This window comes from Lontra canadensis, unplaced genomic scaffold (genome assembly GCF_010015895.1).
Source record: "Lontra canadensis isolate GAN:19392208 unplaced genomic scaffold, GSC_riverotter_1.0 scaffold70, whole genome shotgun sequence".
In the NCBI taxonomy this organism is placed as follows: domain Eukaryota; kingdom Metazoa; phylum Chordata; class Mammalia; order Carnivora; family Mustelidae; genus Lontra; species Lontra canadensis.
Window position 1 is genome coordinate 5394598 of NW_022631064.1, and position 19376 is coordinate 5413973.

At 38.0% G+C, this 19376-nt stretch overlaps 1 protein-coding gene across 1 annotated transcript in view; it reads left to right on the forward strand.

The window, feature by feature from the left end:
• The window catches only part of FREM1 (FRAS1 related extracellular matrix 1), a 140298-nt gene that overhangs the window by 51819 nt on the left and 69103 nt on the right, over nucleotides 1-19376 (forward strand). Inside the window, exons 14-18 of the mRNA XM_032880568.1 lie at nucleotides 396-489; nucleotides 4161-4413; nucleotides 9486-9680; nucleotides 10760-10945; nucleotides 16441-16637. Of these exons, the coding sequence (XP_032736459.1) occupies nucleotides 396-489; nucleotides 4161-4413; nucleotides 9486-9680; nucleotides 10760-10945; nucleotides 16441-16637 (925 nt within the window). The remainder of the gene's footprint in view (nucleotides 1-395; nucleotides 490-4160; nucleotides 4414-9485; nucleotides 9681-10759; nucleotides 10946-16440; nucleotides 16638-19376) is intronic.

Genomic DNA, 19376 nt, shown 5'->3' on the forward strand with positions numbered 1-19376 from the left:
AAGATCAGGCTTAAAAATGGGGGAGGAGGGGCCTCATCAAGATTCACAGTGTCCCTCTTTTACCTACTGTCTGTCTCAGTAACTCCCCAGTCCCAGCCTTATTTTATATAAGTAAGCAAAACTACACCAACTGGTTCCCATTGCCATGGTGGCAACTTGAAGGGCTAATTTTGGTTTGGCAGACATACCATGAATCCATATAACACATTTTTCCAGGGTGGAGCAAATTTTTATATTCAGGGACACTTGAGTAGTTCAGTATGTGACTTCGTGATTATGATTTTTGTTATTCGTTTATTGGCCATGTAGCCAAAGCCATGGAAGAGCTTTTGTGTCAGACATCTCCTACTGTCACAGTGGCCTTGAGGGGCTAGTGGCAAATATCATCCCCACAGGTATCAGCATGATGGCTCTGAGAGACTTCAGGATGACATATTCTTGGAGGTCACAGATGGCACGAGTTCAGCAGAATTTGTACTACATGTTGAGGTGGGTAGAAAGTTTCCTTCCTCATTCATATAGAAATAAAGCATCTGGTTTGGAAGCCCCCCGCCATTTTTTTTTAAGAATGAGAGAGAGAGAGAGAGAGGGAGCATGTAAGTTGGGTGGGGACGGGCAGAGGGACATAGAGAGATTCCACTCTGTCCAGAGCCTGATGCAGGCCTTGATCCCACGACCCTGCTGAGATCATGACCAGAACCAAAATCAAGAGTCAGATGCCCAACCAGCTGAGCCAGCCAGGCTCCTGCTTTGGAAGTCTCATTAGAATTCCTTATAGAACTTGAAACTTGTAGACTCCAAACAAGAGCATACCTGCTTATGTCTGAACGTCTCAGGACAGGCAATAGACAGCGAAGTTTATATTGGTGAAATGGGCATGCTGCCTTCTCCTTCTAATCCATTTAAAGATTAAGCCACTTGGACCTCAAACCCAGATACTTAACTTAAAAACCAGTTGGTTCTGTGTATAAATGGATTCTGATATTTCTGAGCTATAACACTCCAAAATATTTATTTAGCAGCAACCATCACTGGGCTTTTTCCTCTTGTGCAGAAGAAGCCACGTCTTTATGTGTGTGGTGTCCCTTTATGAATTCCTGTTCTATATACTCCTTTCTGAGATCTAGTTGAAATGATGATTTTCCCCCTTTGGACAAATGATGAAAAAATCTGCACATCAAGGTTGATGGGAACCCCTGAGTTTCTCTGTTGTGTGAACACTTAAGTCTGTAAACAAAACTCATAGGATTTACAGGTATTTATACTTAGTGACAAAAGAAGGTCTGCAGAAAGAATTATCATGTCCCTCTTACTGTTATTTACCAAATTGTATTTCTGTTTGAATTTTGTCAGATCTCTGTGATGTGAAATTTTAATTAGTGGTGATAATGTGTTTGAATGATATTTTTACGGTTAATAATTAATTAAGAATGATCATATCCATCTAGTATTTTTAAGAAATAGAAGGAATTATTTCCAGCACAGTGCAGTAGAAGGGGAAGGAATTATCTCCATTTTACAGGCAAGAAAACTTAGGTTCAAGAAGTTTTCATGACTTGCCCCAAATCATTCATTTGTGTGTACACAGTCTGTTTATTGTTACCTTTTAGGCAAAAGGGCATTGGCTTTGGAAACCAATCAGAAGTACAGGTTATTTTTGGACAATTATGTGTGATTGTTTTCTCCCTGGAAGAATGTTTTAAATATTGTTGCCTTTGGGCTTCATTAACTATTTGAAACCTGAGGCTCTTTTGTATTTTGTAAGGTGGTCATCATGGATATATTGGTGACCTTCATCAGATAGAGTCAAGAACAGTAACAAAGAGCATCTTTAATGAATCCACTCAGAGGACATGAACAAAGATACTGTTTCCTAAAAGCCAATAGAAAATAGAATAGAGTATTGCATTTTTTTTTTACCTTTGATTAAATAAGTAAATCTGAGTTTCTACTACCCCATTCCACTACCCTTTAAAGGAAGATATGAAAATAATCTCACGTATATTTATTGTAGAGTTCTTAGCCTGTTTAAATAGCAGGGTGTGCAGATCATACATACGTATTTACCTCCCTCGGTCCCATTTACTTACTTCATTTACTTACTCCATAAATATTTAAAAAGTGCCTTCTGTAGTCCAGCTCCTATGCTAGATGCTTGGGATACGATGATGAACATGACAAAGAAAGTTTCTGTTCTGTTAGAGATGATGGTCAGGGGATGATGGCAGACATTAAACAGATTATCGCTGAAATGATTGATTAGTTAAAATGCTGTGTTCTGCGAATAAATGGAGTGCTAAAAAAGAGTAAATTGTAGAAGTCTCTAAGTGAGTCTGAGTCGTCAAAGAAGTTTTCCATGAAGAATCCACATGTAATCTGAAGGAGAGAGTCGCTGAGCCAAGAGCTGAGGCTGAGCCTACCGAGCCACGGGGCAGAGAGAGTGTGCAGAGATGGTGCAAAGACTGGAGATGGGGGGAGCGGAGGGTCTTCTGGTAAAAAGGCAGTGGAGTGGCAGAGGCACTCTATTGCGTGAAATGAGGCCTAAAACATTCTTGGAGTAGTGTTGGGAAGCAGCTGAAGGGCCCCATAAGGCTGGGACTCAAAGAAAGCCATGTTTTATTTATTTATTTATGTATTTAATTTTTATTTTTAAAGATTTTATTGATTTATTTGACAGGGAAAGACAGGGAGAGAGGGAACACAAGCAGGGGGGAATGGGAAAGGGAGAAGCAGCAGTTTTCCCGCAGAGCAGGGAACCCGATGTGGGGCTTGATCCCAGAACCCTGGGATCATGACCTGAGCCGAAGACAGCCACCCAACCGACTGAGCCACCCGGGCACCCTGAAAGCCACATTTTAAAAGGTGAAAAATTTACATGATCTGAAGAGAAACCAGAGTTATAAAAGCCACATTTTAAAATGATCCCCATGGTTGAAGCAAGGGGGCAGGAAATGCGGGGTTGAGAGTATCCGCAGGCCAGACTTGATAACTAAGTGAGTAGCACACACGCCAAGTTGAGACTGTGAACTCAGAGACAGGATGGCCTTTATTCCGATTTAAAAGACTTGCCTTTTTTTTTTTTAATTTTATTTATTCGACAGACAGAGATCACAAGTAGGCAGAGAAGCAGGCAGAGAGAGGGAGAAGCAGGCTCCCTGCTGAGCAGAGAGCCCGACACGGGACTCGATCCCAGGACCCTGAGATCATGAACTGAGCCGAAGGCAGAGGCTTAACCCACTGAACCACCCAGGCGTCCAAGACTTGCCTTTTTGAGGCACCTGGGTGGCTCAGTTGGTTCAGCCGCCCACTCTTGATTTCATCTCAGGTCATGATCTCAGGGTCGTGAGATCGAGCCCTGGGTGGGGCTGCGTGCTCAGTGCGGAGTCTGCTTGTGATTCCCTCTCCCTCGGTCCCATTTCCCTGCTTGCGCACGTACTCTCTCTCTCAAATAAATAAATAAATAAATGTATGTTTTTTAAAAAATTAAAAAACAGTAACAGACTTGCCTTTTCAAGTGTCTGCATCATCCTGTTGGATCCAGAGAGCCTTTTCCTTTCTACTTTAGAGCTTTATTTTCAGGACAATAAGAGAAAAATGTTTTGTCGAGGTGAAGCCTGGGATTGATTTAATGGTTATGCAGTTCCAAGTTAACTCAAAATGTTTGAAATAAGCTGCTGCTTATTGTAAGTTTGGAGAAACTTCCTGGGTGGCAAGAAGTTGAGGGTAGACAAAAGCTTTGTAATCATCAAATAATTTGAAATATAAATAACTCTGATGTGGTAAATGTAAATGCATCAGACCACAAGGACCAGATTTCCTCTGGAATATGTGTGAATTTAATGAAGGAGGTTAGAGACTTTAGCAAAGACTGCTTTGTATTACATTTATATTTTGTCTCTCTAGAAACGAATGAGAGCTCTGAGTCCCAAACTATAACCATACCCTTCCATTCCTACCTCAAATGTGTCTCATGTTGGCCATTTCTTACAAGATGGTTCATATGGGGAAAAGATATAGCCTGCTTGGCCAGATTCCATGACTATTGTTTCTTGTGTCTGGAAGATCGAAAATGCCTGTCATTCCGGCTGAGCTATGGTTTACCAGCTGGGCAATTTGTCATTGTTCTATTTTATCTCAAACACATGCATTTTTTCCCCTAGGTATTCCCTGTAAATGATGAGCCACCAATCCTAAAGGCTGACCTCAACCCCATGATGCATTGCTCGGAGGGTGAAGAGGTGGTCATCACCTCAGAATACATTTTTGCTACTGATGTGGACAGTGATGACTTGAAGCTGATGTTTGTGATTGCTCGAGAGCCTCAGCATGGTGTGGTGAGGAAAGCTGGAGTCACAGTGGATCAGTTCTCTCAAGAAGATGTCATCTCAGGGGCCGTGACATACAAACACACGGGTGAGTGACCACATGGCGACTGGCGCGCGTGAACGGACACAAGCCCCACCACAGAGTTGTAACTCATAACCCCACTTCTTACTGTGGGTTTGACAATCTAACAATCTTAATGCTTGCTTCCATTAAAAAAGAAGCAAGTATAATCTTTTTGTAAGTATAATTACCGTATTTGTAAGTATAATCACCATATTTAGTATTTGTAAGTATAATCACCATATTTAGAAGGATTTCTGATCTCCATAATATGAATTTCAGAGTGGAGAAGGAACACGTATTCTTGCTGCTTTGTTCCCAAAGCTTCCACTTTAATTCACCCCAGGTTGTCTGCATTCCCTTTTTGGTCAATTTGAAGATGACTTTATTTGACCATCACAGTTTGGGATCCATAAGTCATAGCAGAAATGCGTGAACTAAGCACTCTAAGATAATTATAATTATACTTTTAAGGGGTATCTGGCTGGCTCAGTTGGTAGAGCATGCAACTCTTGATCTTGGGGTCAGGAGTTGGAGCCCCATGTTGGGCATAGGGGATGACTTAATAAAAATTTTAAAAAGAAGTCTACTCTAGATCACCAGCTAGCTCCTAAGAAGTAATTTGTCTGCCTTTTGAGTTCCTGAAAAGCAAAGGTGATATCTTACGTTTTGTGTAGTGCCCATGTCAATAGACACCAGGGAACGACAGATAATGTTACAGTAAAGGCTTATTAGCATCGTTCTTTCATTTCTGGCATCCTGTTATATTGTTACCCAGAAGGCATTTGCTCCCATGTAAAATGTTCGAATAAAGAAAATATTAATTCAACATCTGTTATCTGCAAGAGAGAGTACTGGGCATTAATGGGCTGCAAAGGAGTATACTCCAGAGTCAGCTGTGAAGGGCTTTTAAAGTGGGTAGACAGACCCACTCATGTGCAAAGGAAACAGTGTCCCATAATCAGTACCTCATCAATCACTGCCCCTTGCACTTCTTCTGATCTCTAGTTTGAGTGCCCTTCCTCGGTAATAATACTATATACTTCCTGTCACTCTCTTTTATTGCTGCTTGATTACAATCTCAGGTGTCTTCATCCATATGCCGCTCTCATGTGTAGATTCCACAGGAAGTGGGGTGGGCTACAGAAGGTCAGGTGAGGGTGAAGGGAGTAAGAGGTATCAGAATTCCAATCACTTTCTTATTTGAAAACACGTGGAGAATACAAGCAGTGAGTGGGAGAGGAAACCCAGGATGCGGGGCGGGGTAGAGATAGAAAAGGAGGAATTTGGAAATGCGGGGGAGATATTGTGAAATGGCATTTTTATAGGTACTTTGGAAAATAATTTATTAGGATGCCCATTGTTTAATGGTTAATTACTTAGTAGGGCACATTTTAATCACTAAGCCACACATCTTTTTTTTTTTTATTTTTTAAATGGTATCTTTTTTTTTTAATGGTATTTTAAATGGTATCTCCTTATCTTCTTAAGTGTATTTAGTCTTAGGAAGGGTTTCACTGCTTATTTTCCTGGCTTGGGGAGCAGAGTCCACCTGCTTGATGTCTCTTGAGGGTCCACAGCAAATCGCTTCATTTTGATTTCCCCAGTAGATCTCAGACTAGCAGAAAAGGGACCAAAGACCAACCACTGTTGGTCTGTGGGTTTTTACATAATTTTAACACCTGTAGAAGACTAAAGCAACATAGAAACATTAGGGGTGAGATGAATCTGTCTTCTCTGCCAGTGCCTTGTTCCAAGTGCTAACCAACAGGTGTATGTCTTTATCATCCCTTTGGTGTGATGGCCATGTAAGGACGTATGAACACATTTTTTTTTTCCATGAGACCTAGTAGGATGTGAGGCAAATCATTTCAGACAGATGGGTATTTTATTGTTGCTGTGTTACTAAATTAGCAGAAATACTGCCAATTTGAAAGGTGGTTTGTTATTTGAATGATATGTTTCCTTACAACATTCTCCCAATGACTCAATTGGTAGTGCTTTAGTGCTATGCAGGAGAGAGTGTGAAGAACCACAGATCTACAGGGCCTGAAGTTTCGATGGCTCTGCTCTTGCCTCTGTATGTGGATTATAAAGCACACCTGGGGGGTGATTTTTTCACCATTATTTTAGTTGCTTTCCATGATGATAAAAATAATACCACATGTCCATTTCAAAAAAGACTTGCAAAGTGTAGAAAAGCATAATGAAATTTCAAAAAATCACTTATTTACCTCTCAAAAATGGTCACTGTTAACATTTCAATATTACAGTACTTTTTCTTCCTTCTTAAAAAAAAAAGATTTATTTATTTATTTATTTATTTGAGAAAGAGGGAGAGAGAGGGTGAGGGGGAGAGAGAGGGAGAACACATGCGGGAAGGGGTTGGAGAGAAAAGGGAGAGGAACAAGTAGACTCCCTGCTGAGTAGGGAGCCCAACATGGGGTTCGATCCCAGCATGGGGCTTGATCCCAGGACTCTGGGATCATGACCTGAGCAGAAGGCAGATGCTTAACTGACTGAGCCACCCAGGCATCACTGTCTTCTTTCTTCTAATCGTAATTTTTACATGGTTGCTGATCATGTTGTATGTGCAGTTTTGTTGGTTACTTTTTACATGGAGATTATCAGCTAAAACGTTGATTAAACAGTTATTCAGTGTTACAAAGTTATCATAAATGTAAGTTTTAATAGTCAAATAATATTTTATGATGCAAAATTACATTATCCATGTACTCTTCTCCAAACATTAAGCATGAAGTCATTCAAAAAAACTTTGTAAAATAATGCAGTGGTTAACAGTGTTAAGTGTAAATCATGTCCTGACACCATGCTCCATTCAAGGTAGAGAATTCTCCACCCGTGTTGTAGCCTTTTTTTTTTTTAAAAGATTTTATTTATTTATTTGACACAGAGAGATCACAAGTAGACAGAGAGGCAGGCAGAGAGAGAGAGGGAAGCAGGCTCCCTGCTGAGCAGAGAGCCCGATGCGGGACTCGATCCCAGGACGCTGAGATCATGACCTGAGCCGAAGGCAGCGGCTTAACCCACTGAGCCACCCAGGCACCCTGTTGTAGCCTTTTTTGTGACTAGATGCTCAGCCTGGCTTTCTAGCTTTTCTGTAAATGTATCCTATGCTTTCATTATATTAAAACCACAGTTATGGGGGCTCCTGGGTGGCTCAGTGGGTTAAAGCCTCTGCCTTTGGCTCAGGTCATGATCCAGGGGCCTGGGATTGAGCCCCACATTGGGCTCTCTGCTCAGCAGGGAGCCTGCTTCCCTTCCTCTCTCTTTCTGCCTGCCTCTCTGCCTACTTGTGATCTCTGTCAAATAAATAAAATCTTTAAAAAAAAATCACAGTTATGGAAGGTACTGTTTGCTTTTTTTTTTTTTTTCTTTAAAAATGCTCCCTACTCTTCCTGGAATGATTTTTCCACTTGTCTTCTCGGCTCTCTGTCCCTGCAGGTCCACCTTCCTCCATCCCAATTCTCTGCTTCATCCGCCTGGTAACTTACTCATCATTTAAAGCTCACTATAAAGCCAGCAGAGCCTTCTGGGAAGACTTCTCTTTCTCTGTCATGTTGCCCTGTCCCCATGCCCCTTTCTGCCAAAACTTTCATCTTTCTTCACCCTCAGCCCCTTGTACATATTCAGGCCGAGATATATGAGTTTTCCATTTAACTGGTAAAAAAAAAAATGACCTAATGTTGGCAGTTTCATGTGGTTCCTTTTAATACACACACCTGTGATAGTCTAACTAAATTGCATTTCTTTCTCGACCATCAGATAGCGTCAGTGCCTGACACGTAACAGGTCTTTTGGCATTTGACATTCTTTTGAACTGTCTTTTGGCGCTTTCAAATGTCTGCCTGATTCTCTGATGGAACACCCAGAAGACAAATTACCACATAGGAGGCATTAAATAATATATATTTACCATGAATGAGAAATAAATTCATTTTATGTCAATTTATTTTTTATAAATACGAATAAATGAGAGGCATCTTATTTGTTACTGCTTCTAACGTTAAAGGCTTATTATTTAATTCTAATTCTCTCCATGCCAACTTTATTTTTTCTTATGAGCCCAGTTTTCTCATTCTCCAATCCTGTGGTTGCTTGGTGATACCATCTCTTGATTTTCCTTGTCATTAAGAAAGGTAGAATAATGCCAAGCACAGTACTGTGTAGATTTGACCAATGTGTCTTGTGAAAAGAGATGACATCCCTGATCTTTTGTGCTCTTATCTCATCAAAACTCAAACAAAATTGCTTCCCTCGTGGCACTTTCAATGTGATGCATGAGAATTACCAGAAGCACGTCTGCAGAATTTTTGTGTCCTGTGGGTAGTGAATGCTTCTACCTCTGTGCTATTAGTGACCCAAGAGCAGATCGCCGGTTTGCTGATAAACTCTCTCTAATCCTGACGTTTGTTTTTTTTCCGTCTTCCTCTCACTGCTTCATTTGGGGCCCTATGAAATCCCTACGCATAGCCCTAAAGAATAAGAGAAAAAAAAAATACCATTTTTTCCCCATGTCCTGTGGCTATTTTGCTAACATCTTGGCTGTTATATAACAAGGAAAATATTGAAACAAATGACAAAAATGTGGTTCATCTTCCTAGTCTTTCTACTCTTCCTTCCCAGCTTCTTCTAACTGCAGTGGTGTGGTGATGGTTGTCCATTTAAGGTAGTAAATGGGAAGACAATGCAGTTGGAAGGACAAGGGCGCCTTCTGCTCTCCCTGAGGTTGGTCCTAACACTAAACAATTAGGAAGAATGAAACCATCACTAGGCGAGCTTGTTGCCTCTCCCTTGTTCATTTGTGAACGGTCAGACTCTTTTTAGCCCCTTTTGCCCCTCCATATGCCCAGAGATGGCTGTCAAGGATTTCACCAGAGGCAAGAGATAGGCAAGCACGTTTCTTTATTATTTTCATGACGATTTCCTTTCCCAGCCATAAAACTGAGTATTCCGTGTTAGCCACCTGAGGCTCTTTCCTCGCCACTCTTGCTTGTAGAAGAGGTGTGGGTGGATTTCATCTTAGTATTCTATATTTTTAAAGAAAGTCAGGTTTCAGCTGTAGTTGTGTCTTGCAGGTGGTGAGATTGGCCTGGTGCCTTGTTTGGATACCATTACGTTGGTGGTTTCGGATGGAGAAGCTGGCCCTTTTGTGAATGGCTGTTGCTACAATGGGCCTCATCCATCTGTTCGTCCTCATGAGTCCTTCCCGGTGTATGACCTCAATATCACGGTGCAGCCAGTGGACAACCAATCGCCTTCAATTGCAATAGGTGACAATGTTTTTTTCTATCAACGTTCCATCATTTCATCTCGTATCATGCCTGTGGTTTAGTGAAGTAGTGCACTTGACTTATAGTTAAAATGGAAAACTACCACGCAGAATTGCCTGCGAGAATTGCCTCCGCACAATTTCTAGAAAACTCCATATTTATAAAAGATAACAAGGCAAAATAATTTATTTGTTTAAATATGTGCGTAATTCTGTGTGGAGAGAGAATGCGAGTGTGTTTGCATGTGAGTGAGTGTGTGTTGGGATGAGGACAACATTTGGAATCCTTGAATATTCTGGTTTTATTTCAAGTGAGAAAATATCATTTGCCTGCTGGAGAGAGAGTAATTTATTTTAGCCATAATAATTTCTATTAGAGCAGAATGAAAATACCAGAGAGGCCATTTATATACATTTAACCTTATTTGCTTTTTAGAAAGTCATTGCTTCTTAGGTATTATGTATATGTTCTGTCTCTTAGAAAAAAAAATACAAGCGTATGTATGGATGTTATTGTAATTTGCAAGCTATCTCCCAAGCAATGTTCTGGAAAGGAAGCATTATCCCTGCAGAATAATTAAGCACCAAGGCATGAAAAAATGTTCGTTATGAGCAATTCATAATAGCTCACAGGCAATTAACGCTCTGACAAACAGAGGTAGCAACTGATCTTGAAGAGTACATAAACTACATTTAGTGGCTTATCATTAAAATGGTTTGGCAATTCTTATTTTCATTTGTCACTTCTATAGAGGCACAAGGGAAATCAGAGTTCCTTGAGAATGACTAAAGGGCTGTCCTAGAGCATTTAGTATTTCTGCTGTCTTTCCATTATTGTCTGGCTTGCTTGTACAAGAAAAAAAATATAATTCCACAAGTCAAATTAAATTCCACCCATTACCCCTGAATATTTTCACTGTAAGGAAAAATTATGCCAAAGGAAATGAACATCTCCCATGGAAGTATATTTGCATATGGGAGGCTTCTCTGAATTGGAATTGCAATCACTCCCTTTTGTTTTCACTATTCTGATTAGAGGATTTCATGCTAAATTGTAATTGCGTTGTTATTTGCATGCAGGTACCATGTTCGTGGTAGATGAGGGTTTCTCTGCAGCCCTTACCATTAACCATTTGTCCGCCACTGACCCTGACACTGCAGGAGATGACTTGGAATTTGTTTTGGTTTCTCCTCCCCAGTTTGGCTACCTTGAGAACACACTTCCTTCTGCAGGTTTTGAAAAAAGCAACATGGGTGTAAGCATAGGTAAGTCATGGCTTAATGACCAATGATAACTCGCCTATGTCTACATTTCTGACTGGCTAGATCATGCTTAATGACTGCGTAGGGACTTCAGAAATGTTCAGAGCACTATGTACACTCAAGGAATTGTTATTATAGTGGGTACTTTTGAATCTTGTTGTTTTTCATTTTAATTTTCTATCTTGAAGTGCCCCACATATGGGAGTTTACTTCAAATAAAATGGAATTTCACTTATGAAACCTATAAGAATAAGTAGGGAAGAAAGAACATTTTAAAAGACCTTCATAGCAACACAGAATACTGTGATAGAATAAGTCTGGTGGGAGCTTATAGGTCTCCTCTCAATCTTTTAACACTTTTACTAGACATTGGCAGAAAAGATTAGGATATGTATCAGGGGTATAACCTGAAATGTTGAAGGTGATGACTTTAATTTTGGAACCAAATTGTATCTCAGGTATTTAAATAGCTCTTGTATTTCGGGCAAAAACAACTAAAATAAAAATTATTCAAATACACTTTATTTATTTATCCAAAGATAACACCTTAGAAATAAATGAACTAAATGATTCTTTAAGAACTTTTTGGGGCATACCAGGTTAACTATGAGAAAGGCTGGGTTTAAGATTAGTTGCATTAATAGAGTGACTGATTGGATATAAAGAAAAACAAAACAAAAACAACTATATGGTGCCTACGAGAGACTAACTTCAGGTTCAGGGACACACATAGACTCAAAAATGAAGGAATGGAAAAAAATATATTCCATACAAATTGAAATCAAAAGAGAGAAAGTGTCCTTATAACAGATAAAATAGACTTTAAGTCAAAACTGTAACAAGAGACAAAGAGGATCACTGTAAAATGACAAGGGAGTCAATTCCTCAAGAGAATATGACAGTTGTAAACTTACATGCATACAACATTGGAACACCTTAAAATATTAAGCATATGCTAACAGATCTGAAGGAAGTAATGACAACAATTCAATAATAGTAGGGGACTTCAGTACTCCACTTTCAACAGTGGGTAGATCATCTGCCGGAAAATCAACAAGGAAATAGTGGACTTAAACTGTATATTAAACCAAAGGAACCCAGTAGACATATACATTACATTCCATCCAACAAATGCAGAATCCACATTTTTCTCGAACATATGTGGGACATTCTCCAGGATAGATCATATCATCTGTCACAAAATAAGTCTTAGCAAATTTTAAAAGAACAAAGTCATACCAAGTATCTTTTCTGACCACAATGGTATGAAATTAAAATCAATAATGGAGGAAAAGTAGAAAATTCACAAGTATGTGTAAATGAAGATACTCCTGAACAACCAGTGAGTCAAAGATGAAATTTAAAAAAAAAATCCTGAGTTCTTGTCACAAGGGAAAATTTTGTTTCTTTTTTTCCTTTCTCTTTTAATCACATCTATAAGAGAAGATGGATATTAGCTGAACCTGTTGTAATCATTTAACCATATATGTAAATCAGACCCTCATGCTCTACACCTTAAATTTACACAGTGATGTATGTCAATTATGTCTTAATAAAACTGGAGAAAGGAAAGAAGATCTCGGAACATAAATGGAAACACAACATACCAAAATATCTCAGATGCAGCAAAAGCAGTGCTAAGAGGGAAAGTTATAGTAATAATTGCTTCCATTAAAAAAACAAAAAACAAAAAACAAAAAAACTCAAATAAACAGCCTAACTTTATAACTCAAGGAACTAGAAAAATAAGAACAAAATAAACAAAATAAAATAAGTGAAGTAGAGATTAGAAAAACAATAGAAAAGATTAATGAAACTAGGACATGATCTTTCAAAAGGATAAATGAAATTGGCAAACTTTCACCTATCCTTACCATGTAAAAGAGAGGACTTAAATAAATAAAACTTGAAATGAAAGAAGAGATATTACAACTGATGTCACAGATAAACAGAGGATCATAAGAGACTATTATGAACAGTTATGCATCAACAAATTAGACAATCTTAAAGAAATGGATAAATTCCTAGAAGCATACAACCTACCAACTACCAAGTCTGAGTTGTGAACTAAAAACCCTGAATAGACCAATAACGAGTAAGGAGATTTAATCAGTAACCAAAAACCTCTAAGCAAGAAAAGCCCAGGACCAGATGTCTTTACTGGTTCAATTGAATTTTTAAAGAAGAGTTAACACCATTTTTAAGCTCTTGCAAAAAAAATCAAATAGGAGGAAAAACTCCCAAACTCATTTTTAACACCAGAATTACCCTGATACCAAAGCCGGGTAAGGACACTATAAAAAGAAACCACACACCAATATCCCTGAAGACTATAGATGCAAAAATTCCCTACAAAATATTAACAAACTGAATTCAGTAGCACGTTAAAAAAAATCATACACATGATTAAAAGGAAATTATACCTGGGATACAAGGGTGGTCAACATGAGCAAATCAATAAATGCGATTCACTACATTGATAGAAAGGACAAAAATTCTATGATCATCTCTATTGATACTAAAAAAGCATTTGTAAAATTCAACAGTGTTTTATAATAAAAACTGTCAACAAATTTGGTATAGAAGGAATATACTGCAACATAATAAAAGGCATAAAGGACAAAATCACAGCTAGCATCCTACTCAATAGTGAATGGGTAAAAACTTACTCTCCAAGATGAGGACCAAAACAAGTATGCCCACTCTTACCATTCCTATTCAACATAATACTGAAAGTCCCAGCCAGAGTAATTAAGCAAGAAAAAGAAATAAAAGGCATCAAAATAAATGGAAGAAGTAAAATTGGCTCTGTTTATAGATGATATTATATGCAAAAATTTTTTAAAGAAGTAAAAAATTTTTAAAGATTTCACCAAAAAACTGTAAAACAGGTCAGCAAATTAAGTAGTTTTAGGATACAAAATCAACATAAAAAGATCAGTTGTATTTCTATACACCAATGATGAACTATCTGAAAAAGAAATAAAACAATTTCAATTACAATAACATAAAAAACAATAGAATACTTAGGAGTAAGTTTAACCAAGGAAGTGAAAGACTTATACACCAAAAACTGTAAGACATAGAATTGATGTCTTGATGGAAGAACTTGAGAAAGACAGAAAAAATGGAAAGATATATCCATGAATTGAAAGTGTTAATGTTGTTAAAATGTCCATACTACCCAAAGCCATTTATAGATTCAAGGCAATCACTATCAAAATTCAAATGACATTTTTCACAGGAATAGAAAAATCAATGCTAAAATTTCTATGGAGCCACAAAAGGCTCTGAATTGCCAAAGCAATCCTGAGAAAGAACAAAGCTGGAGTCATCATGTTATCTGATTGCAAACTATATTACAAAGCTATACTAATCAAAACAGTATGGTGCTGGCTTAAAAATAGGCATGTAGGTCCATAGAACAGTACAGAGAGCTTAGAAGTAAATGTACTCATATATGGTCATTTAATTCATGACAGAAGAGCCAACAATATACAAATGGAAAAAGACAATAAATGGTGTTGGGAAAACTGGACAGCAGTATGCAAAAGAATGAAAATGGACCACTGCCTTACACCATGCTAAAAAAAATGAACTCAAAGTAAAGACTTGAATGTAAAACCCGAGATCATGAAACTCCTAGAAGAAAATGGAGGTGGTAAACTTCTTGACATTGGTCTTGGCAATGGTTTTTTGGATTTCACACCAAAAGCAACAAGTGCAAAAATCAACAAAGTAGGACTATATCAAACTAAAAAACTTCTGCAGAGCAAAAGAAACAACAAAATGGAAAGGCAGTCTGTGGCATGGGAGAAAATATTTATAACCCATATATCTGATAAGGGATTAATACCTAAGATATATAAGGTATTCTTACAGTTCAATAGCAAAGGAATCTAAATAATCTGATTTAAAAATGGGCAGAAGACTTGGATAGACATTTCTCCAAAGAAGATGAACAAATGGCAAACAGGTACAAGAAAAGGTGCTCAACATCACTCATCATCAGAGAAATGCCGATCTAAACCGCAAGAGGTATCACCTCCCACCTGTTAGAATAGCTCTTATCAAAAAGACAAGAGATAACAAATGCTGGCGAGGATGTGACGAAAATGCAATCCTTGTGAACTGTTGGTGAGAATGTGAATTGGCACAGCCACTATGGAGATTCCTCAAAAAATTAAAAATAGAACTACCATGTGATGTAGCAATTCCACTTCTGGGTGTATAGGAAATGAAAACAGGCTATTGAAGAAATATCTATACTCCCATGTTTATTGTAACATTATTCACAATAGCCAACACATGGAAACAACTTAAATGTCCACTGATAGATGAATGGATAAGGAAAATGTTATATAAATATGTAATAGAATATTATACAGCCATGACAAGAAGGAAATCCTGCCATTTGCAGAACATATATGGACCTCGAGGGCATTATGCCAAGTGAAATTCATTAGGGAAAGACAAGTACTGTATGATCTCACTTACATGTGGAATCTAAGACCATGGAATTTGTAGAAACTCATACGATAGTGGTTACCAGGGGCTGACGGGTGGGGGAAAATGGAGAGAGGGTGGTTGAAGGGTACAAACTTTCAGTTATAAAATGAATAATTTCCAGGAAGCTAAGGTACAGCATGGTGACTATAATTAATACTATATTGTATACTTTAAAGTTGATTTGAGAGTAGAATTTTAATGTTCCCACTATAACAACAACAAAATGGTAATCACGTGAGGTGGATAATGTGTTAACTAAGTCTTAAACTTACAATGTTACATGGCAGTTATATCTCAGTAAAGCTGGGGGCGAAAGATTTATTGCATTAAAGGTACACAGTTTGGTCTGTGACTTAATGTTCAATGTAGAGCATTTTTCTCTTTTTGATTTAAGGCGATGTCAAAACAGCAGGTCAGCTAATTCCACTCAATCCAACCTGTCACTTGATGTGTATGTCAAGTAGGCAGATGATTGACTGGCTCTTGTTTCGCCTTCATATGAAAGAGATGGTCTCTTTTTTATTCAAGCAGGACAAGAACTATTTATATGGGAGCAGTGATTTTAATTGAGGGAAGGTCTTGCTTACATTCATTGCAACTATATAAAGAACAGTCACGAAGTCCCTACATATCCCAGTTAGCGGTTACCACCTTTCTGTTCTCCATACAAATTTTAATCCTTCCCTATGATTTATGGATATCTGTATTTATGCTGATGGCAGACAGACACTATAGCAGCCCCTGATAGCTGATCCTTAGATCAATTGCACCGATCTCTTATTTGCTTTTCTGAGAAATAAACTATTGGGTTAAGGTTTAAAAACCAGTACCTTGGGGGGAAGAAAAAAATGTGTGTATATATATATATGTGTATATATATATACACATATATATATATACACACACACACACATATATACATATATGTGTATGTATATATGTGTATATATATATTTCATATTGACCTGCTCCATGTTGGTGTGTTCTAGCTTCATTCCGGTGGAAAGACATGAAGGCTTTGCACATTAACTACGTGCAGGCCAGGCATCTGAGGATGGAACCAACGGCAGACCAGTTCACGGTGTATGTCACAGATGGGAAGCGACGCTCCTTGGAGATACCCTTTCACATTATCATCAACCCCACAAATGACGAAGCTCCTGACTTTGTAGTACAGAATATTACTGTAAGAAACATAACGGGATTTTTCAGTTTCTTCTTTTTTAAATCATTTTCTCATTTTATTTTCACCTAGTTCATTTACATTGGTCCAGGTGCACTTACTACATTAAGTTGAAAAGGAATGGGGAGAACGGTCACCTATATTCTAGAATACAGTTACTTGAAGAATATTATTCTAGTAGTAATGATGGTAATTGCAAGCATATAGAACTGCATGAATGGACTTATAGTTGCATAGATACAGGATTTTATACTTACTAGGTTGTAGGTGGTATTTTGAGTCCTTTACATGTACTCATGGAAAGGCTTACAAGGCTTTTAGTGTGATGGTATTATTATGATTGCCTTTTAGTAACTGCAAAAATGAGGCACAGAGAGGTTAATTCTGTGGCCCAAGATCACAGAGCTTGGAAATAATTGGCATATAGGGAATGGTACATAGGAGATTTGCCCCCAGGCAGTTTGATTCCACAGCATGCTCTCTCAACCAATGCTATCATGACAAGGACTCTCAATTCACATATATTAAGGCATCTTTTCATATAGCTATTTTTATTTTTTTAATTTTTATTTATTTTTTAAAAGATTTTATTTATTTATTTGACAGAGAGAGACGCAGCGAGAGAGGGAACCCTAGCAGGGGGACTGGGAGAGGGAGAAGCAGGCTTCCTACTGAGCAGGGAGCCCAATGTGGGGACTCGATCCCAGGACCCTGGAATCATGACCCAAGTTGAAGGCAGATGCTTAATGACTGAGCCACCCCGGTGTCCCATATAGCTATTTTTAAAGATTTATTCATTTTGAGGGAGAAAGAGAATGAGAGAGAGAGAGAGTGTGTGTGTGTATGAGCAGGAGGGGCAGAGGGAGAGGCAGAGAGAGAATCCTCAAGTAGACTTCGAGATGAGTGCAGAGCCTGACAAGGGGCCTCCATCTCACTATCCCAAGATCATGACCTGAGGCAAAACCAAGAGTCAGACGCATAACCAACTGAGGCACCCGGGTGCTCCTTTATGTAGCTATTTATAAAGATAGATGAAATGAAAAAAATACAATTTGAATCATTCTTTTTCTGTAGTCTTAAAACTATTTTTACATGATAGTGTTTTTTAGTTTTATTTTAAAATTCATATAGATAGTTAAAATGGCCATAATATCACTCCTCAGATAACATCTGTTGTCTTTAAAAGCATAATAATAAAATATGTAGTTATACAAGTTAAAATATTGAGGAACATATGCAGTGAAACATGAAATATGACAGTCCCCCTCTTCCACAGCCTCTACACATATCCACTCCCCATTGACTTTTTAGTAATTCCTCAGAAATAATTTGTGCAAATGCCAATAATATGTGTGTTTGTATGTATGTATGTGTGTGTGTATATGTGTTTTATACATGCAATTTTTCTGTATTTACTTATAAATCAGGGGGTCATATTATACCTACTACTGTCCACTTTCTAGAAAAACCTAAATTATTTTTATTATTTATTATTATTATATATTAGAAACCTTCCCATATCAGCATGTAGTCTTTTAAAATAATTCTATTTTTTACATACAATTATTTAATTCAGAAATATGTACAGCAAATCTTGATTAAATGGAGGAACACGGGCTTTGGAATAAGAGGGTTTTGGGTATTGCCATTTACTGGCTATAGGGCCCTGGATAAGCTATTTCTCTCTGTACTTCTGTTTCCTTATCTGCAAAATGTGTATCAAATCCTTAAGGGGTAACCATGAGGAACAAGATGGTCAGGCACATACTAGTCCCTTAGTAAATAGGTCTCATTTGTATTATTGTTAGGTTTACCATCTTTTTTCTGACATTTACCAAAGCAAAGATGATCTATTTTGAAGCCATAATTGTCACTAAAAATTATCAAATTCTAAATGCAAAAGTCTTTATTTGATTTGAATTGTCTACTGACTCTTAATGGTATCTGAGAGTCACCTCCCCAAGAGACTTAAGACCCAGTTCCTGCCCTTCCCTTTCTCTTGGCATGTGGGTTCCTCTGGAGAGCACTTCAGTAATTATGAGAGAGAGAAGAAACTCTACAAATGATTCCTTCAATACCTACCTCTGTTGTCTTGTATCTATGCAGAGCTAGAGTTTCTGAAATAATTAGGCCACTGGGAAATTGTCCCTTGCCCTTCTCTGAAAGTAATCATGCTTTTGACCTGGGCACTCCTTAGAGAAGCTGTTGGAGGGTATCAGATAGGGAGCCCTATGTGTTACTGGCAGAGCTGGCTTTAAGCTTCAAGTGATTTTTTTAAAAATAGCCCTATTTATTATGCTTTCTTGGGGAAAGTCTGTTTATCTTGTAGACAGTCAAGCTTCCATCAAGTTGGGCTGCAACTTGCCAAAAAATATGAGGTTTTAAGATAACCTAATTCGTTTCAAGTGGCTCTACTAGTGAGTTTCTGCATTTTGTGCATATTGATCTAAACCTTTTATTTAGGATCTCAGTAAATGAAGTGTGCAAAAAAGAATCCCAATTTTTCAGTGAAATTTCCCAGTCATGTTGTGAAGTAATTTACCATCTCATAAATGAGAAAGGAATGAGCCATATAGTGAGTCCAGGAGTCCTAAGCTTTAGGAAGAAGGGTCATGAGAACATATTTTCGGTGGCTTTATGAAAATTTTTGGAGAAAAAGCCAAGCTACCATCTAAGATGATTTCATAGTTATATCATTGCATGTTAAATTATGATGCCATCTTTGTCTTTAATAGGGAAGGC